Source organism: Rhinolophus sinicus, linkage group LG11 (assembly GCF_036562045.2).
Source record: "Rhinolophus sinicus isolate RSC01 linkage group LG11, ASM3656204v1, whole genome shotgun sequence".
Lineage (NCBI taxonomy): Eukaryota > Metazoa > Chordata > Mammalia > Chiroptera > Rhinolophidae > Rhinolophus > Rhinolophus sinicus.
This window is the reverse complement of record NC_133760.1, coordinates 12,745,866-12,768,392: the sequence shown is the minus strand read 5'-3', so window position 1 is coordinate 12,768,392 and position 22,527 is coordinate 12,745,866. Positions and strand designations below refer to the sequence as shown.

Here is a 22,527-nt window from a genome sequence, read left to right as displayed (position 1 = left end):
GCCCCAGTTCTAGTCTGTTTATTGCTGCATTTCCCCTCGTCATCTTACTTAACTGTTTGCTCCCTCTGTCTTCTCACCTGTAAAACAGGGATAGTAGTAATACTTATTTTATTTTTAAAAAGCCAGAACATTATTTCCTAAGCACTTAGTCTGTGCCAGGCACAGTTCTAGGGAACCAATCCATGATTCTTACATTGACCCCATTATGGTAGCTGTCATTACAAATGAGGAAACTGAAGCACAGGGAGGCGAAGCAACTGTCCCTGGATCACCGCGCTACCAAATGGTACAGATGGGCTTCAACAAGCGGCTCCCAAGTTCACGCTCTTCTTTAGACTGTTTCTCACCAAGCCACAGAGGGGGTTGGGAACAGCGCCTAGCACAAAGCAACTGATAGTGTTCTCATGGCTTACAGGTCACAGGGAGCCACTTCCCTCATTTCTTCAAAAGCAGGCATCTGACCCTTTTTGGGGAAGCTGATGACAGCTCTGCTCCTCAGAAATCTGCATCTGCCAACCCCACCCCATCCACACAGCTCCTGCTCACTTGCCAAGGCTGGGGCAGGCAGGTTTGTTCGTTTTTTCTTCTTTTGCAGTCAACTGTCCACCCTCCCCATAGCCCAGAGGAAAAGCTGGGTGGTGCTGGGGAGGGGCTAAGGACTAAACAAAGGTCAGGTGGGGCTCCCAGCATTCCTTGGGAGGGCAGGTCCCACTGCCCCTCCCCCAGCCTTCTGGACACACCTTCTTGCCGCTATAAAACTTGAGGCTACAGTGGGTGCACTCCTGGCAGCAGGAAACTTAAGGTACAGGGGACATTACCTGCACCAATCCACCCAACTTCTCTCCGCAGCCCTGGAGAACACCTCCAAGAAGCCCAAGGGGGCAGGCCAGGTGAGTGACCCCAGGCATTGGGCCAGCTAACCGGTGTGTGTGTGGGGAAGACCGGACACATCCTATGGGAGGTGGAATGTGGGTGCCTTTGACCCCAGGGCCCTGCCGAGCCTCAGGCCCAGGCTTCCAACTTGGGGAGGCCTCAGCCTCACTGTCTGCACTTTCAACTAGCACGGCCACAGCCATCACAGCTCCTCAGACTCTGACAGCAGCAGCAGCTCCAGCAGCTCTGACATGGAGGCTAAGGTAAGAGGCTTCCTCCTCCCAAGTAGGTGCCAAGATAGAGGCCCAGCCCAGAACCTGGGCCACCATTCACCAAGGAACCCTCTCTCCTCTCCCATCCCCACAGCCCCACTCAGCAGGCTCAGGGATGCAGGGAAGCACCCCGAAAAAGGTCAAGAAGCCCAAGGTGAAAAAAGAGAAGGTGAAGAAGGCTTCCCACTGACGGGGCTGGGCTTGGCTCATTAAACCTCCTCTCAGCCTTCGGGTAGCCTCCTGGTTGCAGGCGCTGTGAACTGTCCCCGCCCGCCCCGCCGCTTCCGGGCCAGGCCTGCCCCCTGCCGGGCAGCCTGGCAGCCACCAAGGAGAGGCCATCCACGCTGGGCCTACCACGGTGGTTTATTGTTTCCGGAACAGTGGCCGCCTGCTGGGGGGCGGCCTGTGCAGCTGGGGATCTCAGCACCTGAGGGGGAGGGGGAGGGTTTCGGGTTGGGGGGCGGTCCTTGGAGATGAGCAGTGGCAGCAAGTAGCTGCAGCTGGAGGCGTGGCGCGCCGCCCTCACCGCACCAGGTGGAAGGTGAGCCAGTACATAAGCAGAGGCTGCGCAGCAGCCACGGCCATCGTTAGGTACATGCGCAGCTGGTTCCGAGCCCCGCGCACCGGGACTCCCTCCGCCGCCGCCTCCGCCAGAATCTTCAGCCGCAGAGTCCGGATCTGGGGTGGGGAAGGGTTACCGTTGAGCCCTCTCAGCCTGGCGGGGCACCTGGCCACTTCCGGTCCCTGCCCCTCTGCAGCCTGCACTTACTTTCTCCCTCCCTTCACCGGGGCAGCTGGGCTCAAGTCTTTGTTCTGGGCTCCTTGGCTCCCCCAGATCTAACAGATGGTGATGCTCCTCCCCCAGACCTTGTGAGGAAAGTGAGGGTTCAAACCCAGGTGTCCCGTAAGTGAGTGAGCTGATTACCCTGCCTGAAAGGGGTGGCCTGGCTCCGTCCTGACTGCTGTCACCTGCTTATATTGGCCACGTGACAATTTTTTAACACAAGCCAGCATGCCTTTTTTAAAAAAACTTGTAAATAATGACATCAAAGGCAAAGTCGGAGAGTCAGCCCACCAGCCACCAGTGTGTGCCCTCTGCTCCTCACACGTCTCACACTCAGGCCTCCCAGTCCCCTCAAGTGCAGCGATCACCATCAGCATTTTACAAAAGGGAAAACTGAGGTTGAAAAAGAAGAAGTGACCTGCCCAGGATCCAGCAAAGCTTGGGGTCAAACCCAGGCCTGCTGGACTCCAGTGCTCTGAACCAGCACCTCCACACCAGCTGGAAGGACCCTCAAACAAGCTACTTGGGGGGGTACTGAAACTTTTTCATCCTAGCGGAAATTCTGGCAGGAGAGTCCACCATGTAAGGAGACTGGGGTGAGGGTGAGAGCCCACCCTAGCAGTCTGGCTGGCTCCTCTCTTCCTTCAGGCTCCAGCTTGGATACCGCATCTGCCAGGAAGCCCTTCTGACCCCGAGGCCGGGGCAGCCCCTCCAGGGCTCCTCAGTTCAGCAATGCAGTTACGGTCTAAAACCCCCATCTGACACTCTGCTTGGGTGCCTCCCAGGGGACCCCAACTCTGCCCTCAGCCTCACCTCCCCTCAGCCCCAGCTCACCATGAACACAAAGATGGATATGCAGCACCAGCCCAACACCAGGTAGTAGCCAATCTTCCCAAAGAGCAGGCCCATGAGGACCCCGCCAATCATCCTGGGTGGGGGGAGAGGGGAAGGCTCGTCTGAGGAAGAGGCCCAGGCCTAGGGCTGGTAGGGGGGAGGTGGCGGTACTCACCCAACATATTTGTAGCCCAAGAAAGCCACCAAGTCGATCGTGGTGAGGTCGGTGTTGACAGTGACCAGATAGAGGCTGAACAGGATGGCCAGCACCTCCAGTGTCAGCCAGGCCAAGGCTGAGCTGGCCTGTAACCCCAGGAGGTCTGGGGAAAACCTGTGGGCACCCAAGTTCTGTCACTCCGTGGGCTGGCTCACATCCTCCCTGCGTATCCACTTGGGGACAGCCTATGTTGGGTGGGGCTGGAGACCCAGCAATGACTAAGATGGTTCTGGGCCCTGTCCACAGTGACAGCCTAGAGTGGTCAGGGCTGGCATGGGGGTAGCACAGGAAAGGGGAAGTGCATGATGGAGCTGGGAGGGGTTGGCATCGGGCTTCCCAGAGGAGGGGACACCTGCATTGAGGCCTAAAGGGGTAAGGAGCTGGTTGAGAAAGAAGGACCTTGGTCTCTGCCATCACCTCAGTGCCTCAACAATTTACTCGAATGACAGTTGTTTTTAATGCCACAAAGGGAATGAACAGGGGCCAATGAGTAAGAGGTGGGGGCTTGACCCAGCCTGGGGTGGGGTTGGGGGGGAAGCTGGGAAGGCTTCCCGAAGGAAGTGACATCGGAGTGTAGATATCTTGAGTGAGCAGGTGCTCAGCAGGTGATGATGTAGGGGAGGAACATACTCCTGAGCAAATGGAACTGGATGTGCAAAGGCCCTGGGATGGCAGCACCAGGCCCTCTGGAGGATGGGAGGAAGACCAGAGTGGTGCAGCAGAGTCAGGAGGGGCAGAGAACGGCCTCATGGAGGGCAGTGCCAGGCTAAGGAGCTGGGGACAGGGAAGCTATGGACAGCTTCTAAGCAGACAACGACGTGGCCAGGCCCACCTCTCAGACAAGATCTTCCTGGCTGCTGTTGGAGTTGGGGTACAGGGTGGGGGGATGGCAGCTGGTTAGGAGAGGGAGAGGATGAGGCTGGATCTGGTAGTGGAGGCCAAGGGGAAGGACAGATTTAAAAAGTAACCCAGCACAGGGTGTGGTGGGTGGGAAAGAGGGAAGAGACAGGGTGACCCTAAGTTGGACATCCAAGGGCTCTTTCTTGGCCAACTGGGAGCATGGTGGGGTTGTTCTGAGAGAGGGGAACCTCTCCCGACTGCCCCCCAGCTCCCCAACCCCCACACCACTCTGCCCACTCCAGGCCTCTCTTACCTATCCTGGGTCCCCAGTGCCAGGCCAGCCACCAAGATGTAGGTAATAAAAGCCATCGCTGTGGGAAGCAGACACAGACGTGGGTCAGAGGAAGGACCATCCTGGGGCTCCAGGCACCCAAACCTCTGCCCTAGATGTGCCCACCCAGAGGGAGGAGGGTGCGGGGTGGTGGTAGGTAGGGTGAAACCTGGAATGTAGAGGTCAGGAGCGTTGACATCAAAGCGAGGGGCCACTGGCGTGTCCTGCTGGTACTGCACCTCCCAGTCCTGTGTGGACAGTGGGGGGAGCAGGGAGAACCCCCAGAGCTGGGCTCCTCCCATCCTGCTCACAGGCCCTCTTGGGGCAAATCAGCCACCCTGTCCCTTAGGCTTGCCCCAGCCTCTGATTCACCCCCGCCCCCCAGCCCAGAGGCTGTCTCCCACCTCAGAAAATAGTCACATCAGCGGGGTGGGGGGTGGGGGTGGGGTGGGTGCTAACCTGGTGCAGGTAGGGGAAGAAGAGCAGGCCCAGCTTTTTGCCCACGTACAGGGTGTCCACAGCAAAGTAATACTTGAGCTTGGTGACGGGGATGAAGCGGTCAATCTGGGGAGGCAGAGCTCTACCTGAAGCCCTGGCCCCTCGGCCCTGGACTTCCGCGCCCACCAGCCCAGCCCACTCACATTCTTGTCCACCAGCTCTTTGCCCTGTGCCGCCAGGCTGCTCCCGTAGGCCATGGCCATGTTGGACACAGGATCAGACAGGAAGGCTGCCTGGGGCGAGGCTGAGGCTGTAGGGTAGCCCAGGCCACTGGGTCCCTGCGGGGCCCCATAGGCCCGGCTCTGGGCTGAACTTGTGTCATCGAAAAGCTGGTGAGGGTCAGCCATGCCTGGCTGGGACACAGGGATCCTCCGCTTCGAGGCTGCAGGGAGAGAGGGGTGGAACCTCATTCATTCTGCAGGTGCGCTCCCTCGGGCCCTGCTGCAGTGGGGCACTGGTTTTGATGGGCCGGCCAGCCAAGTGCTATTGACCCACCCAAATAACGATGATGATGATAATGTTGATAACTACTATGTATGGGGCTACTGTGCATAGAATCTGGTGCTACGCCTCATACAAACAAGGTCTCTATCCATACCCCTCTTCATGCTCCCCCTCACTCATTCACCTCAGCCAGTGCACACGACGGAAAACACCAGGCAGGCTCCCTGCTCAGGGCCGCTGCACTGGCTGTTCCTCTGCCTGAATGCTTTTCTCCCAGGTGTTCTCAGGGCTCCCTCCCCAAAGTTTTGGCTCAGCGGGGCCTTCCCCCGCCATCCTGTCTACAAACTGTACCACCCTTGGTGGCCCTCTCCACCCCCCTTCTCTTCTTCATTTATATCCACAGAACTCAGCACTAGCTGATACTAGCTGCTTTAATTCTTTTGTTTACTGTCTGCCCACAAAAATGTGAGCCCCCCCAGGGTGGGGATCTTTGTCTTGTTTATGGCTAAATCCCATACCTAACACTTGATGAAAACCTGATGAATGAATCAATCGCCATCCCCATTTTACAGATGTGGATATCGAGGCCCAGACAAGCTAAATGACTTGTGCAAAGGGCCAAATTGAGTGAGTGAAGAGCAAGAATCCAGCCCAAGTCACCTGATATGCATAAATATTACAGTAATTCAACCCCAACTGAGCACTAACCCCATCCCAGTCCATGTTCTAAACACTATGGTTTAACTCATTTAATCCTCGTAACGACCCACCCCACTGTGTTAGACTCTGCTGCAGGCGTGGTGGATAAAATAATGATCAAAAGGACAAAAACTTCTGCCTTCATGGAGCGGATGGTCCCCCAATAGGTCCCTCTCAATCAGTGTCTTATTTCCAGCTCCCTTAAATGTGTGACTCAATTTTCCACCCTTGCCCTGTCTTCTGTTTCTCACCTAGAGCAATCTCACCCACACCAACAGCCACCACTGTCTCTAGCCACCACTTCTCTCCTGGTTCCAGACCCAGGTTGGTCACTTCCTGGAAATGCCCTCTGGCTGCCCCTGAGCGCTTACCTCAGTGTCCAAACCCCTGATTCCCCTTCTGTCTGGCATCCAACCAACCAATCGCTAGTTCTCACCACTGTCTCACTGTCTCAATGCTACCCTCCCCTCTCAAACTGTGTCATCTTGCACTTGACTTAAATGTCTTCCTCCAGGGTACCCCTGTCCTTTCTTAGCTACACCAACCTTCTCTCCAGTGGACAGCCAGAGTGAGCTTTTCAAATGCAAAAGAACATTTCCAGTCCTCTGCCTAAGATCAGGGCCCACTGTGCAGAGAATAAAATCCAAATGCCTATGACCGCCTGCAGGACCCAGCCCTCCTAACACTCCAGCCACAATGGCCTCCTCTCAGGCCCTGACCCTGCCAAACTTCTACCCTCCAATGGCTTTTGAACATCTAGCGCTTTCACCTTGGAACACCTTCCCACGATTAACACCTACCACTGCAGCACTCAGGCTTTAGCTCAAATGTTTCCTTCTCAGAGAGACCTTCCCCAGCCCCACCTTGTTCTTTCTCATTATATCTAGTGGTTCTTTTTTCCCTTCTGAGCACTTACCACAATTGCTAGATATATATTCATTTGTCTACTTGTTTACTTGACACAAGCCTCCAATGCTTTTCCCTCTCACCACAAATCCCCTTCTCCGAAGTTTCACTAACACCCCAAGGCTGGGATCACGTGCCTAATCTGAGCTACCACACCTCCATCCTGGCCATAACCACTCTGTGCTTCTCTCATCATACCGTGTTCCCCCAAAATAAGACCTAACCGGAAAATAAGCCCTAGCAGATTTTTCAGGATGACATCCCCTGAACATAAGCCCTAACGTGTCTTTTGGAGCAAACCTTAATATAAGACCCGGTCTTATTTTCGGGGAAACACGGTAGATCCATCACTTTAGCCTGTCACTGTCTTCTGCTCTGTACTGGTAGCTCCATGAGGACTGGATACGGGGCTGTCTAGGTACCGCTGTTTCCCCAGCATTAGGCACCACAGGGCCATCCAGGCACCTTACTGATGGTTGAAGGGAGGAACAAAGGCATCACACCTTCTCCCTCAAAAGAGGCCTCCTCAACTCCTAGGCACATCCTGGATTACTCCCTTTACAGCCCTAATTTACTTCCAAATTATCTTGCTGACTCGTTCACTTCCAAATTTAGGATCTGTTTTCCCACTAAACTCTGAGCTGTAAATTAACAAGGACCAAGTGCTGTGCTGGCTACTACCAGGTACCCACAATCCAGCAGAGGGCCAAGCACGGGGAGCTGAGCAGGATACGTTGCCGAACTGAATAAATGAGGTGTACGCACTCACGGAGATGAAGAGGAATTTAGAGGTACAAATTCAGAGACAGGAAATGGAGGTTAACAGTACAATAAACACAGGTTCAAATTGTAAATAAGGGGTAACCACAACCCTCTGCGCTCACGGAGGGCAGTGACTGCCATCCTAAAAAGCGTGGGCGAAGCCTGAGACCACGGAAGGGTAGGGGGCGGCTGATCGCTAACTGCAAGTGAATGAAAGTCGCGCTTTTCTGCCCATCGTACAATATCCTGCCCAAAGTTGTTTTCTTCCATAATAATTTCCTAAAGAAAAAAAACAATCAATCCCAAAGCGCCCCTACCCGGACCTGGCATCCCTGCGCGGTGCACACCTCGAAGCTCCAGATCCCTGACTTCGTGACCTCCGACCTGCAGCGACCTAGCTAACCGCCGCGGCGGCTCCCCTCCACGCCTCGGCCCGCCCGCCCGATCTCCAAGGCCGGCCACGTACGCCACTTACGCTGCCGGGGCGTCCCCGCCGCCGCCAAGCCTGCCGGGTGCATCCTTAGCCGCCGCCGCCGCCCCAGCCACGGTTTGAAATGTGCCCGCCCGGCTTCCGTAGCCACGCCCTACCGGCGGCGCCACAGCCAATAGGCACTACGATCGCGCAGAAGCCCCGCTCTCTCGCGGAGGCGCGGACGAGTTGGCGGTAAGAGGAGGGGACTGGAGGCCGGTGATGTAAGGCGAGAGTCAAGACCGGACGGGCAGGGGGCGGAGCCAGGAACTATCCCAGGAGTAGGCGGTGTTGTGCATGATGAAAATGTAGGTGTCCAGTGAAGAGGCCGATGGGAAATGGAGTTCTTTAAAGGCAGACGCTCAATTTGGGTCGCTGAGAGCAGGCGGGAGCCAGGGAAGGGTGTGGAGCAGGGGAGGAGAGATCCATTTGTGTTCCCGAGGGGCTAGGTGGAGTGGTGCGGGCTCTGGTGCTTATACAATTTTGGCGGACCTTAGGTATTAAACATCTAGAGTGAGAAAAGGATGCCCAACAAGTTAAGTGGGAAGAACCAAAGTGCCTTTCTTCGAAGATATCTTTAGACATTTTCCCAGAGACTCATAAAAATGCTTTGCATTGCAACCTGGTTTCCCCGGTCCGCCAAAAACACTCTACAACCCCCAACAACTCAGAGTACACACAGGCACACCTGCAAGCGAGGAGTCCTGAGAATTAAGCTTTCTTAGTCTCTCCTCTTAGTCCGTCAGTCTCCCCCGTGCTCTCCCCTCAGCCTCTCTTTCTGTCCCTCAGTCTCCTCCACTTATCTCATGCAAAGATAATGGTAGAAGTGACTTCTGGGCAGTGATAGCACTCAGGAAGGATGTCAGCAAATGACCCTATCACTGTGGCTTTCCCTTTCCTCCTCTGAGACATTGTCTTTTCTGGGAACCTTGAGGACTGTTCTGGTCTCTCAGTTATGAGTCCTGGCTCAGTCGTAGGTTTTTTGTTCTTGATTTTGTGAGTGAGGTGCCCCCACTCCTCTTCTGCACCTCTGGTTTAGCATCTGTCCCTTGAGCTCCATCACCATCTCCTCATCCTTATCTTCCCCACTCAAATTCTTCTGTGAACATTTTTTTATTAGTAAAGCAAGTATTTGGCTTCTTGTTGGTCTCATGTTCACATCAGTCACACTTTACCAGTTGTGTGACTACTCCATCTTTTTTTAATTGGGGAATGTTGGGGAACAGTGTGTGTGTTTTTCCAGGACCCATCAGCTCCATGTCAAGTTATTGTTTTCTTTTTTTTTTTTCAAGTCAAGTTGTTCTCCTTTCAATCTTAGTTGTGGAGGGTGCAGCTCAGCTCCAGGTCCAGTTGCCGTTTTCTAGTTGCAGGGGGCACAGCCCACCATCCCTTGCGGGAGTCGAACCGGCAACCTTGTGGTTGAGAGGACGCACTCCAACCAACTGAGCCATCTGGGAGCTCAGCGGCAGCTCAACTCAAGGTGCCGTGTTCAATTTTAGTTGCAGGGGGCGCTGCCCACCATCCCTTGCAGGACTCAAGGAATTGAACTGGCAACCTTGTGGTTGACAGCCCACTGGCCCATGTGGGAATCGAACCGGCAGCCTTCGGAGTTACGAGCACGGAGCTCTAACAGCCTGAGCCACTGGGCTGGCCCAAGTTGTTGTTTTTAATCTAGTTGCAGAGGGCGCAGCTCACTGTCCTATGTGAGACTCGAACCGGCGACCTTGGTGGTATGAGCACTGTGCTCTAACCACAGAGCCAACCATCCTCCCTGACTACTCCATTTTTAAGCCTAAATTTTCTCATCTGTTTAATGGGAATAATAGAGGAGGGATTGAAGATTCAATATAAGCCCATGTGTCCACGGGGACTGACATGTTGAAGCCTTTGATCACTGACCGCTACTGTTACTGTTTTATTATCAGGCGTCTCTTCCTGTGGGTTATCAGCCCCAAGTTGGGCTCTTCCCCAAGAGCTGGCTTTATAAATAGAACCAGCTGGAGTGTGTCTGAGCTGGGCCCCAAGCCCTACTCCTCTGCCAGTCAGATGTGGTCGGGATTCTGGGCTGCCCTCCAGAAGGCAGTCAGGGAGGGTGCTGAGTTGCAGCTGGAGGGGGATATGGAAAAATCTACAGGGGGAACATGGAGGGAAAAATTCGTCCTTTGGTGGAGAATTGTATCTGTGGTTCTTCCAGGACAAGAGACCCTGTTCACTCCTGTTCATCCTTCATGTTTCATCTCAGGTCAGGTGTCTCCTAAGCTGCGGCAATTGCCTCCTCTCTGTCCACAGTCCTCTAGGCTTCCCCCACCCCAGCCCCGGTCACTCTGCCTGCGCTTCCCTCGTCACAACGCCGACCCTCTGGGCTGTCATTCTGTTGAAGTGCTGGGAGCCCCCTGAGGGCAGGTCCCAGAACTGTCTTGGTCACTGCTGTGTCCCCAGCAAAGGGCCGGGCACAAAGTGGGTGCTGAACAAAGATTTGGTGAATAGCTAAGGATCCCTACTCTGTCCGTGGGGGCACAGGGGACACCTGTTCCGGTTGTGTCCCTCGTTGTGAATTAGGCCTCCCTTCTGGGTGGACGCAACCCTACTCCAGAGCGCATGACTTGGCGAAAGGAGTGATGACTGGATGTTAGTGTGTCCCCTTGGCCATTCGTCCTGATGTAGTGCACAATCTTCGCAGCCGGTGAGCGATGGCCCTGAGGCGTTGGGGCCGACTCCTCAGTAAAAGAGAGTAAAAGAGAGTTCGATTCTCTCTGACCTAGGGAGCCGCGACCGTGGGAGGCAGAGAGGGAAGGGATGGAAGGAAAGGGAGAATGCCCCCAACCTTTGCATCCCTTTGGTCTTCTAAGTCCGGGCGCCCTGGTCTCCACCCTCTCTGTACTAACACCTGGCGGTAGGGCGTGCCTCAGTTTCTCAGAGGCGGGGCGCTCCTCCACTTTCGCCCCTCCCCTCCTTCCTCTGGTTCCTCTTTGGGGCGCTGGTGGCCTGGCCTCGAGCACTCCCGGAACTGAAGCTGGGCGCCGGGCAGTCCGGAGGCGGGGGCCACGTCAGCGGGGCGGCGGGGCTCGGCCGGGAGCCGGCGGGGAGCCGGCGGACGGGCGCCATGCCGCGGGGCGCTCTCTTGGCGGGAGCCCTGGCCGTCTACGCCGCGTACCTGGGGCTGGGCGCTTTGCTGGTGGCACGGCTGGAGCAGCCGTACGAGGCTCAACTCCGCGCGGAGCTGGAGACGCTGCGGGAGCAGCTGCTGCGGCGCAGCCCGTGCGTGTCCGCCCCCGCCCTGGATGCCTTCGTGGAGCGGGTGCTGGCGGCCGGCCGGCTGGGGCGCGCCGCGCTAGCCAACGCTTCGTGGCCCGCCAACGCCTCGGACCCCGCCTGGGATTTTGCCTCGGCTCTCTTCTTCGCTAGCACGCTGGTCACCACCGTGGGTATGTGAGCGCCTCCCCGACTCCTAAGCCAGCGAGGATCCGGGACCCCCCCTCATCCCCGTCCCCTTCCCTGGGACACCCGGGAGCCCTCACGAGATACCTTTATCTCAGCACATCATTCCCAATCGGCTCTGGGCCTAGGATCCCCTGAAAATCCCTCAGCGAGGACCCGCACCTACACTTGTGGGATCCGCCGCCCGCGGCAAACTCCCAAGCCTCTCCTTCCAGCGGGAACCAGGTTCCCTCTGGAAGGAGGGCCACCTTCAGAGTACCTTCCAGGGAGCACCTGGGACCCCATTCCTCTGCCTTAACCGCCTTGGAGACCCAGGTCTGTCCAGTCTCCTCTGGGCCTAGGACTACCCTCAGAAACCCCCAGCGAGGACCAGACAGCCTTGGCCTGAGACCCTGGCCCCCTCTGGACCCAGACCTCAGCCACCAAGGACCTCTCCCTTCTCTCTGGGCTCACACTGCATCCCCTCCGACAATGTCTCCTGACTCTCCAGATATGTCCTTCTGGGTCGCCCCTTGGGAAGCCCTACCCCAACCTCCTCCAGACCCTGGTGCCTCTGTCTGAGATGTCCACCCCTCTGGACCTAGACCACACTCCTGCCAGGGCCCCTGCCCTCCTCCAGACAGAGGACCACCCTATCCTCATACTCCCCAGCAGGTAGCCCTGACCCCAGACACAGGACCACTCTCCACATACTCCACTGACATTTCCTCTGTATTGGGATGCCCTCAATGCAGGGTTTTCCTCCCAATAGAGACACCCCAGTTCCCTCTGAACCTGGAACTTCCAACTCAGCTGCCCCCAACTGTGGATGTGTGAGAGGGACCCACCATGGAGGGAGCTAGAACACCCTTTCAAGAAGAACTACTGACTTTCCAACCAGAAGTTCCCTAGCCAGGACTCCCTCCCCCCCAATCCCAAAACTGGTTCCAGCAAAAACCCTACTGCTTTCCAAACCAGGGACCCCCATGGGGGCCTCTTTGAACCTGAAAACCCCTAGCTGAGACTCTCTGGACCCTGACATCCCGCAGCAAGAGCCCTAGAACCACCTGGACCTCCTATCAGGGACTCCAGTGCCATCCACACACACTGTCATTGAGAGCAGACTCCCCCCCTACACGCAATGCCAGCCCAGGGACTCTGCTCTCTGCACCTGCTACCCCTGCCCCGAGAACCCCTGCCCACCTTAGATTTCCCAAAAAATGGAATCTCCTGGGTACCTGGAACCTTCCAATCTCCAGACCCACATCTGGGACTTCCCTGTCTTCCCCAATACTGCCCCAGCCTGCTTTGGACCTGAATTTCTCCCCTCCGCTAAGGATGCTCCAGGCCCTCTCCACCCTAGAACCCTCCCGATATCCACTTTCTAACCTTGACACTCTCAGCCAGGACCTTGTCTCCTCCCATCGCGTCCCCTCAGGCATCCTTGGGCTCAGAATCCCCTCCCAATCCCACTTGTGATCCAGAAAATGCCCCCACTGGTGCCTGTCCCCTCTTTCCTCTAGTCCCAGGACCCCAACCCCAAAACAGGATTTGTTTCAAACCAGGGCACCATCCTCTGATTTCAGATTACCGTCTCTGAGAGTCCCTTCTCTGAAACCACCCCTCAGGTGGGACCAACCCCTTCCGCCCAGCCCTACCCTGGAAATCCCTTTCCACCTCAGCACCCAGCAGACCTGGGAAATCCCTGTTGTCAGGCCCTGCAGGTCTTTCCAATCCCCTCCCCCAAGTTTCCTCTTCCTCTCCTTACTCAGGATTTGAACTGGGGCGGGGTTTGCTGCAGCAGACCTAGGGAGACTCCTGACTCCTCCCTGCCCACAGTAGCAGGTGGCATTTGCCTTTGGGGCCCCACTGTGTGGACCAGCAAACCAAGGCCCCCCGGCAGCAGGGCTGGGTGCTCACTGACTGTTCCCCATGCTGGCTGGGCCCGCCCAACCTGTTTGCCGGCTTCACTTGGCTTGCTCCCCAGCTTCACTGGGTCACCTGAGTGTCTCCATCAGCCTCTTCCCAGATCCTGGCTTCTGAAAAGTCGTCCCAGGTAGGATAGGCGAAGAAGCCAACTCAAGGCAGGCACAGCCTGGGTTTGGATCACTGTTCAGCCACTGCTCAGGTCTAGGCCTCATCTGTCCTCCCTCATCTGTAAAATGGGGATAATAATACTCCCCACTTCACAGTAATAGTCAAAGCAGAAGACTTGCTTCATATGAGCTTTAACTCAATCAGCAGAGCAGCCTTGTGAGGCAGGTATCATTAACTGCCCTGTATTTTTAGCGATAAAAACTGAGGCCCAGAGAGGCTGGACAACTTGTCGAAGGCCACACAACTAGGAAGGTGTAGAGTGGAGATTTAAACCGAGGCCATCAGGCCTCAAATCCCGTGCTTTTAACCAACACACCACACTACCTCTTAGGCCTGCACGAAGAAGGGGGTGGTGTGTATATATTGTAAAAGAAAAATTATTTGGACATTTGTTAAAAATGTAAGTTATTGCAATAGGGAGAGAGATTAAACTCAACTCTGAATGTAATAAAGACAGCTGGAGATATACAGCTGAGAGCAGAGTGAGAGGGGGTCCGTGGATGGAAAATTACTACTGTGGTTCCCCGAAAATAAGACCTAACCGGAAAATGAGCCCTAGCATGATTTTTCAGGATGACAGCCCCTGAACTTAAGCCTTAATGCATCTTTCGGAGCAAAAATTAATATAAGACCCAGCCTTATTTTCAGGGAAATGCGGTAAGAGGAGACAGGTGAGGGGATTCTTGTTTACTGGCCGAAGAGGGTTCTTGAGACAGACAGGCCAAGGCCTTAGCTCTCAAGGGTGGAGGATAAGGAATTTGATCAGATACCAAGAGTGGGGGGATTTTCCCTAAACTGACTTAGGATTCCTGCTAAAACTAGACCTACTCAAGAAGAGGGTTCGGAGGAGCCTGACTAAAGTTTGGTCAGAAGGGAGTCTGCCGTTGTGATGGCTGGTGATAACTGACATTAACTGAGCCTCAGTTTTCCTTGTTATTGGTGGGGAAGCCTGGAGCTCTGAATGCATGTGACACATGGAAAACCAAACGTCTTTTAGAGAGACCTCTCCCACGGCGCCCCTGGTCTTGCCATAGGCCCAAGCCCTCTGAGGAGACGTGGGGCCTGGAGTTGATCCAGGCAGCCTTGCAGCAACTGAGGCCAGGAGTGGAGGAGTCAGCCTGTGAGAACTGGGATTCAGGATACAGGAAGTGAGGATGACTGTCATGATAACACTTTCCTTGCCCTGCTAGGTGCTACGCCCTATTGCAGCCTGTCAGAATTATTACTATTGCATTTGAGGAAGGCGTTGTTTATGAGCCCATTTTGCAGGACTCTGAGGAAACTGAGGCTCAGAGAGGAGAAGTCACTTGGCCAATGTCATGCAGGAAATAAATGGCAAGGCACTGATTTGGACAGGGCTCTCTGAGGTAGCAAGTTGAGGCACACAGCCCCCATTCTAGTCTAACTAGGATTTTTCTGTTTATAAGGATTTCGTGTCATTTGCAAACCTGTCCTTCCAGCCAGGCTGCTGGAGTTTCTCCATCAAAAAACCTTGTCTTAATGAGGGTTGGAGCCATAAATGATAAACCTCAAATAACAGTTGCTTAAATAAGTTGGAAGTTTATTTCTTGTTCATATTTAAGACAGTCCAAGACCAGAATGATGCTGCATGGTCAGAGCACCTTATGTTCCTCCATAATGCCTCTGTGCAGAGTTTCCATTCCCAAGGTCACTTCACGGTCCAAGATAGCTGCTCAACTCCAGCCTTCATGTCTGTGTTCCAACCTGCTTCTTTCTTGTATACCTCAATGGCCAGAAATTATTTCAGAGTCACACCTAGCTGCAAGGGAAGAGGGAAGGTCTTTATTCCAGGTGACCATGTGTCCAGCAAAAAAACAGAGGGTGCTTCATTTTTCTCCAATTTTTGTATTGTGGTAAAATACACATAAAATTTACCATCTTACCCATTTTTAAGTGTACACTTAAGGGGTATTAGGTATATTCACATTGTTGTGCAACCATCACTACCATCCAGCTCCAGAACAATTTTCATCTTGCAAAACTGAAACTATTAAATATTAACTCCCCCTTCACCCCTCTCCCCAGCCCCTGGCATTCTACTTTGTGTCTCTATGATTTTGACTACTCTAAGTAGCTCATATAAATGGAATAATATAGTATTTGTCTTTTTGTGGCTGGCTTTTTTCATTTAGCATAATATCTTCAAGGTTCATCCATGTAGCCTGTGTCAGAATTTCCTTCCTTCATAAGGATGGATAATATTCCATTGTACATATTCACATTTTGTTTATCTATCCATCCATTGATGGAGACACTTGGGTTGTTTCCACCTTTTGGCTGCCGTGAACACGAGTGTCCAGGTATCTCTTCAAGCTCCTGCTTTCAATTCGCTTGAGTGTATAAAAACCAAGTGATCCTTTTGTATGGAAGATGGACACAGGTAAATGCCTCCTCATGTGCATGTTTCCACTCTTTGATCATAGGGCTAGGTCCGTAGTCTTTTGGGTAAGACATTTTACTGTCAACATAAACCAGGCCCCTTACCACCCTAGTCATATCTCTGACCTTTTGGTTTGATTTATTTGGGAAATAGAAAAATATTTTAAATTACACTTTGCTTAAATGAGCCCGTCTCACTGACACCTGAATTCCCCTTTATCATGTTTCTGTTTGCAGAACTCATATTCACACTGATCTTTCTGGGCTCCCACAGCCCTCCAGAAACCCAGTGGGGTTTGTCACACCCATTTTAGAGTAAAGGCAACTAAGGCTCCTAGCCAGGCAAAAGCCTGCACCCTTCATTTATTATTTCAACTACTGGTCGAGTGACCGCTCTGTGCCAGAGACCAGGGCTTCAGCAGTGAACAAAACAGACAGAAGCCCCTGCCCTCCTGGAGCTCGCCCCCTAGTAGGGGAGACAAATAGTAATAAATAAGTAAACCATATAGTATGCTAGAAGATGTTAAGTGCTATGAAAACAACCCTCTTCCCCCCAAAAAGGAGTTGAGTAAGAGGGTGTAACAATTTAAAACAAGGTGGTTAGGGAAGGCCTCACTGAGAAGGTGACATTTCAGCAATGACCTAAAGGAGGGGAGGAAGGTAGCCCTGTGGATACCTGAGGGAAGTGTTCCGTAGGGAAATAACAACCAGTGCAAAGGTCCTGGGGTGAGAGCATACTTTCCCTGCTGGGTCATAATGAGGATTTTGTGCTTTTACTTGAATGAGATGGAGCCATAGAAGGGCTGTAAACAGGGACGGGACATGACTTAACACAAGTGGTCATAGCATCCCTCTGACTGCGTGGGGAGAGCAGACTGGTGGCAAGGGCTGGGGGAGAGGGGAGGCCATGGAGGAGACGGGTAGAGAGGACCAGGGTGGAGGGTGGGGCTGAGGTGGGGTGAGGTGGGTGAGTTTGGGATCTCTTTGAAATTGGAGACAATAGGATTCACTGATGGATGGAGAGTGGGTGTGAGTGATAAGGGAGTGAAGGATGAGACCAGGGCTCCTGGCCTGAGCAGCCAGAAGAATGGAGGTGCCATCACTGGAGACGAGAATGGGAGGAGGGCAGGTTCAAGGGTGAAATGAGGTCTCGGTTTAGGGTGGCCGTAGACCCCCAAGTGGGTGCTGAGTGGGCAGGATTTCCTCATCACTTCCGCAGGCTATGGCTACACGACGCCACTGACTGACGCGGGCAAGGCCTTTTCCATTGCCTTTGCCCTCCTGGGTGTGCCGGCCACCATGTTGCTGCTGACCGTCTCGGCCCAGCGCCTGTCGCTGCTGCTGACCCATGCACCCCTGTCCTGGCTGAGCATGCGCTGGGGCTGGGACCCGCGGCGGGCGGCCCGCTGGCATCTGGTGGTCCTGCTGGGGGTCGTGGTGACCATCTGCTTCGTGGTGCCTGCTGCAGTCTTTGCCCACCTTGAAGAGGACTGGAGCTTCCTGGACGCCTTCTACTTCTGCTTCATCTCTCTGTCCACCATCGGCCTGGGTGACTATGTGCCTGGGGAAGCCCCTGGCCAGCCCTTCCGGGCACTCTACAAACTGCTGGTCACAGGTGAGTGGGGTGGCTGGCTGGGGGCTGAGGGCAGGACACAGCTTTGCCCTGGAGGCTTTGAGGGACACCTGGCCCTGTGTGAGGGGGAGGTGAAGGTCATGGCCACACCCTGGGGGTTTCTGTAGCCCTTTGGCCCTGCCCAGGGTAAGGGTCCACCCATTACCCCTCTGTCATCTTTACAGCCTACCTCTTCCTGGGGCTGGTCGCCATGGTCCTGGTGCTGCAGACTTTCCGCCACGTGTCCGACCTTCATGGCCTCACAGAGCTCATCCTGCTGCCCAGTCCGTGCCCTGCCAGCTTTAGTGAGGATGAGGACGATAGGGTGGATATTCTGGGCCCGCAGCCGGACCTGCACCAGCAACTCAATGCTGGCTCCCACGCGAACTACGCCTCCATCCCCAGGTAGCTGGGGCAGGCGCCCTGACGCTGGATGGATCTGGCCTTCGGCTGAGGGGCCACATGACTGGAGCTGATGCATTAGAACGTCATGGGCACATGCTGGTGTCACGAGGCACTGCCACCAACTGTCTGTCCTTTGTCGTACCTGTCGGGCTCCGCCAGCACCAGCATCACATTGTTCTCCCAGCCCCTTCTCCTTTCTCCCCCATACTCTGCTGTCTTTGTCTCTCACCATCTCTTTGTTTCTTATTCTTTTATTTACTACACCTGCCTCTCTCAGTCATGCTGGTTCTACCAGCCTCTGGGCTCAGACCTCATTTCGGGCACTAGATCGGTCACTACACCTTGGTCAAGTGACAGCCCTCCCTGAGCCTGATTTCCTCATCTTTCAGGTGGAAAGAACGTAGTCACTCATCCAAAACTCCCTCCTCTGTGCCAGCCCATGCTGGGCAGCGCCAGGGACAGTAGTGGTTGAGGTGGTGGGGCCCCACTCTCACAGGGCTCTCAGTTCAGTGAGGTAGCCAGACCTGTCCCCATACAGTGAGCCCAGCACCAGCAGGACTTCAGTGGGGGAGGGAGAGTGGTCAGTGGTGTGATGGAGAAAACACAGGGAATGTACCCAATCCAACCTGGCAGGTCAGGGAGGCCTTCCTGGAGGAAGGGAAAACTGAACTCAGCCCAGAAATACGAGGAGTAGTCAGGGAGAGAAGGTGTACCTGATTTTCCTCAGGTGTCTCCAGGGAGCAAGGCCCACGCAGAGAGCCCCGGGGTAGGCCTAGGTGCTAGAATCTTCCTTAGGAGCCTGGCAGGCAGGAAACAGGATCCCAGTGTGGATCCAGGTGACATGGAAGGTGCTGCTCTTAGCTGTGACACCACTGTGAAAGCTGTCCCCATTTACCAAGCACTAATAGTATATTGCACACTGAGCTCTGGAGTCAGCCTACCTACTAGGGCTCAATTCCCAACCCAGCTGTGCCCCGCCCATGTCCTCAGGTAATCACTTCCCCTCTGATTCTCAGGTCCCTCATCTGTAAAATGGCAATAATAGTACCCATTTCACAAGATGACTTCACAGAACCTGCCATGTTTTTCTGTGATGCTTTCTTTGGCCAAGCCCTGTTCTGTGTACTTTACATGTGGGGAAGATCATATTATCATCCCCTTCCCACACATGAGGGAACTGAGGCACAGGGAGGGGAGGTCCCTTGTCTTAGACACAGAGCTAGGAGGTGATTGATTTTGTTGTTCCTCCCAGATTTGATCCCTCCCAAGATAGTACATCAGTGATAGCACTTACTGCCAAAGGCCCATCTATTGAACTGTTACGTCTACCAAGCCCTTTGGAGGTAACGGAAAGGACGGGGCATCTGAGCTGGGCCTTGATAGTAGACAAGGGGAGAGGGCATGGGGAGGGCCTTCCTGGCAGGTGGACCATGTGTGCAAAGGCCCGCAGGTAGGAAAGCAGCTTCTGTGACAAGTGTGGAGTGAATGGGGAATGAGGGTGGAGTGGTTGACATGGGCACATCTTAAGTGTCTTCACATGCCCAGCTTGGGAACTTGGCTTCTTTCTTGAGGGCACTAAGAGTTATGGAAGTTTTGAGCAGGAGAGGTCATGGTTAGGTTTACGCCTTAGGAAGATTCCCCCAGCTTCTTCTCTGTGGACATAGATCAAAGGAGACCCAGGCCAGGTGCCCAGGGGAGGCCGGGACAGGAACAAAGCAGGAGATGATGGGGCTGGGTGGGGCCACAGGGAGGAGGTGCAGGTGGAGGGACGCTCAGGAGGCCAAGGGGACAGGCTGTAGGCCTTACAGATTTGGGACGGGTAAGACCAGGGAGGGCCAGAGATGGTCAGCTGCCCTTGTGATGGGGACCTGGGAGAAAGAAGAGGTTTGAGGGGAGATGCTCAGACTGGTTTGGAACATGGTGGTTGTGAGGGACTAAAGATACACAGGGGATGATATCAGGAAGTCACAAGACCCCCAGAGCTAGGGCTGAGGGGGTGGTCGAGGCTGGAGACAGATTTGGGAACCAAGACCATGAGGGTGGATGTGGCAACCCTGGGTGGAGTAAAGAGAAGACCAGCCTCGAGAAGTCAGCCTTAGGCTATTTATATATCAGGAAGCAAGGATTTGGGCAGCAAGTAACAAAATCTTGATTGGCAGTAGGTGAAACAATGACATAATTGTATATTGCACATCACCAGAGTTGGGGAGAGCTCTGGGCATGATACAAACCACAGCTTCAGGAGGCTCTTGTGGCCCCAGATTTATTCTCTCTGCTCTGCCACCCTCAGCTGAAGGCTTGGCTTCCACATGGGCTCCCTTCATTGCCCCAAAGTGGCTGCTGCAGGTCCAGGCATCACAACCAGACATGGTAATTTTTAGTACTAGAAGAAGGGGGCATCATTTCCCATGTTATTTCTTTAGAAGCAAGAAAGCCTTTCCCCAAATCCTCCCAGTAGGGTTCCTCTTCCACCTCATTGGCCAAAATTGGCTCACATACCCATCCTGAAACAATCATTGGCCAGAGTGATAGAGCTTACCATGAGTCACTTGGATTCCTCAGGATTTCCCCTGAGGCTGGGAACCGAGGCTGAGGGTAAAGTTTCAGTTTAGAGGCTCCTGAATACTTGAACAAAACTGTGCTTCTATGAGAAAGGCAGACAATTGGGAGGATGGCGGACATTGATTCATCAGCCGGGTTCAGCATGTACAATTATGCAGGTTGGGACCTACAGAAGAGCTGCCTGGGTGGCAGGGTGGAAAGAAATAGGGGCTTAAGTTCAAAGCTGAATATGCCCAAAGGGGGCTTTTTCTAAGTAATATAAAGGACCCCTATGGTGAGCAGTGACGCTTCAACCAATATCCTCATACCAGAGAGAAGAGCTTACAAAAGAGACAGAAAAGGAGTTCCAGAGAGGAGTAGGAAAACCAAAAGGGAGTATTAATAAGAGATAACAGAATTTTAAGGAGGGAGAAGTCAACATTGTCAAATCATGCTAAAAAGGCACACAAGATTGTTTTAATAACAGCAATAGAAAACACTTGTATTTTGCCATGTATATTCACACTTTTTTGCCCAAATTTGTGAGGGAAAAATAAGGATATGCATTACACATGGGTAGTACTAATTCCGTATTTATACAAAAGTTTTTAATTCTTTTATTTATGCTTATGAGTTAAAAGTGCAATAATAAATAAATGCTAAAATTCCTTTATAATACAAAAAACAAGCACCTAAATATAAACAAATATTTGAATTAAAATGAAAGATTCTTTTCCCTGAAAGTTTGGGCCAAAAACATGGGTGCACATCATACACGGTAAAATACAGTACATAGGATTTACTATGAGCTAGGTACTGCTCCAAGCCCTTGATATATAATAATTTATTTAATCCTCTCCGCAACTGTTAGGTACATTCTCTCCACATTTTACTGTTGAGGAAAGAAGGCCAAGAGAAGTTAAATAATGTGTCCAAGGTCACACAAGGAGTGCAAAACTGGGATTTGAGGAAGGTTTGGTTGGTCACCTTGTCCCATGGGAGCTCAGATACATCTGCTGTCTAGCTCTCTCGGTCTCCCGGTCTTCTGGGTCCTCACCGTGGTCATTGTGGACCTTGCTGCCAAAGTCAGCAGCTGGCTGGGGAAGCAGTTATTTCTCACCTTCTTGAGGGAGGTGCCTGTGTGATCTGGTTTCTGTTTCTCACCGCTTCTTCCAAATTCCTCTAGAAGAAAACCAGACCCCATTCAGTTCAAGACAAAAAAAAAAAAAAAGTGCCTGCTAAAAATTCACAAGGTACAAAAGAATGCAAAGTGGAAGGTCAGTTTTTCTCCCACACACAGACTGTGCTGACTGATTTCTCAGGTCTCCTTCCAGGCAAATACCAGGAATATATGTGTATACATATGTGTGTCATTTTTTTCTTTCCCTCTACACAAGTGGTACCTAGTATGGTGAGGTGATTCCCATTACAGACTCTGGAGGCAGAGTCTCTGAGTATAAATTTGAACTCTATCACTCCCAAGCCCTGTGGCTTTGGGCAAGTGATTTCTCCTCCCTGTGTCTGAGTTTGCCAATCTGTGAAATGGGACAGTAACAGCAACTACCTCATGGACTTGTCAGAGAGTTAAACAACTTAATATCTGTAAAGATCTTAGAACAGTGTCTGGTACTTAATAAAATGTTGGCTAATGATTATTATCATTTCTGCACCTTGCTTTTTTATATTATATATAAGTATATAATTTTTACATACTTTTTCTAATATTATTCTCATTGCTGTACCTTGGTTTTTTTCACCAACCCAGTGTAATTCAGAGACCATTCCAGAGACACACCGTCCTTTTTTACGTCTGCAGTGCCTCGTCTAAGACACACATCCCATAAATTATTTTGCCTCCTTAATGGACATGTGGGTGTTGGCTGTCTCTGGCATAAAGGATGCTGCAGTGTTCACCTTGTACGTCAGGATGTAACAGGCATCCCCACCTGGTGGGGCTGTTGTCCTGAGTGGGGGTGCCATGAGAAGATCCTAGTCTCTGACTCTGTTCTGGAATCTAGAAGGGCTCAGGTACACAGCTGCTGAGTTTCCTCGGATGAAGTCACTCCTTCCTGGCCTGTGGGGTTGGGGAGCGTAGATGTCCATCCATCAGCTGTTCATTTACATAG

General features: G+C 53.1%; 2 protein-coding genes and 1 long non-coding RNA gene across 7 annotated transcripts; 2 read left to right on the top strand and 1 right to left on the bottom strand.

Annotated features, from left to right (window-relative positions):
* Positions 1 to 746: 746 nt before the first annotated feature.
* LOC109458094 (uncharacterized) lies at positions 747 to 1,374 on the top strand. Its single transcript, XR_002139140.2, has 3 exons — positions 747 to 890; positions 1,062 to 1,136; positions 1,240 to 1,374. It is a non-coding gene; the product is annotated as an uncharacterized LOC109458094 (long non-coding RNA).
* Positions 1,375 to 1,489: 115 nt separating this feature from the next.
* Positions 1,490 to 8,109, bottom strand: YIF1B (Yip1 interacting factor homolog B, membrane trafficking protein). 5 transcript variants are annotated; one of them, XM_019751479.2, is made up of 8 exons: positions 7,927 to 8,109; positions 4,793 to 5,031; positions 4,611 to 4,715; positions 4,321 to 4,399; positions 4,134 to 4,191; positions 2,939 to 3,094; positions 2,764 to 2,857; positions 1,490 to 1,823 (listed from the first exon to the last, which is right to left on the bottom strand). In XM_019751479.2, exons 1-8 carry the CDS (start codon positions 7,976 to 7,978, stop codon positions 1,668 to 1,670), a joined length of 939 nt encoding a protein of 312 aa, XP_019607038.1. In that variant the 5' UTR covers positions 7,979 to 8,109; the 3' UTR covers positions 1,490 to 1,667. The 5 variants fall into 5 exon arrangements, with proteins under 5 accessions (XP_019607038.1, XP_019607039.1, XP_019607041.1 ...); XM_019751480.2 differs by having other exon boundaries at positions 7,936 to 8,105; XM_019751482.2 differs by having other exon boundaries at positions 7,784 to 7,995.
* A 239-nt stretch (positions 8,110 to 8,348) lies between these two features.
* KCNK6 (potassium two pore domain channel subfamily K member 6) lies at positions 8,349 to 22,059 on the top strand. Its single transcript, XM_019751478.2, has 3 exons — positions 8,349 to 11,354; positions 17,063 to 17,458; positions 17,641 to 22,059. The coding sequence occupies exons 1-3, from the start codon at positions 11,033 to 11,035 to the stop codon at positions 17,862 to 17,864; spliced, it is 942 nt and encodes a 313-aa protein (XP_019607037.2). The 5' UTR covers positions 8,349 to 11,032; the 3' UTR covers positions 17,865 to 22,059.
* The last annotated feature ends 468 nt before the right edge of the window (positions 22,060 to 22,527 follow it).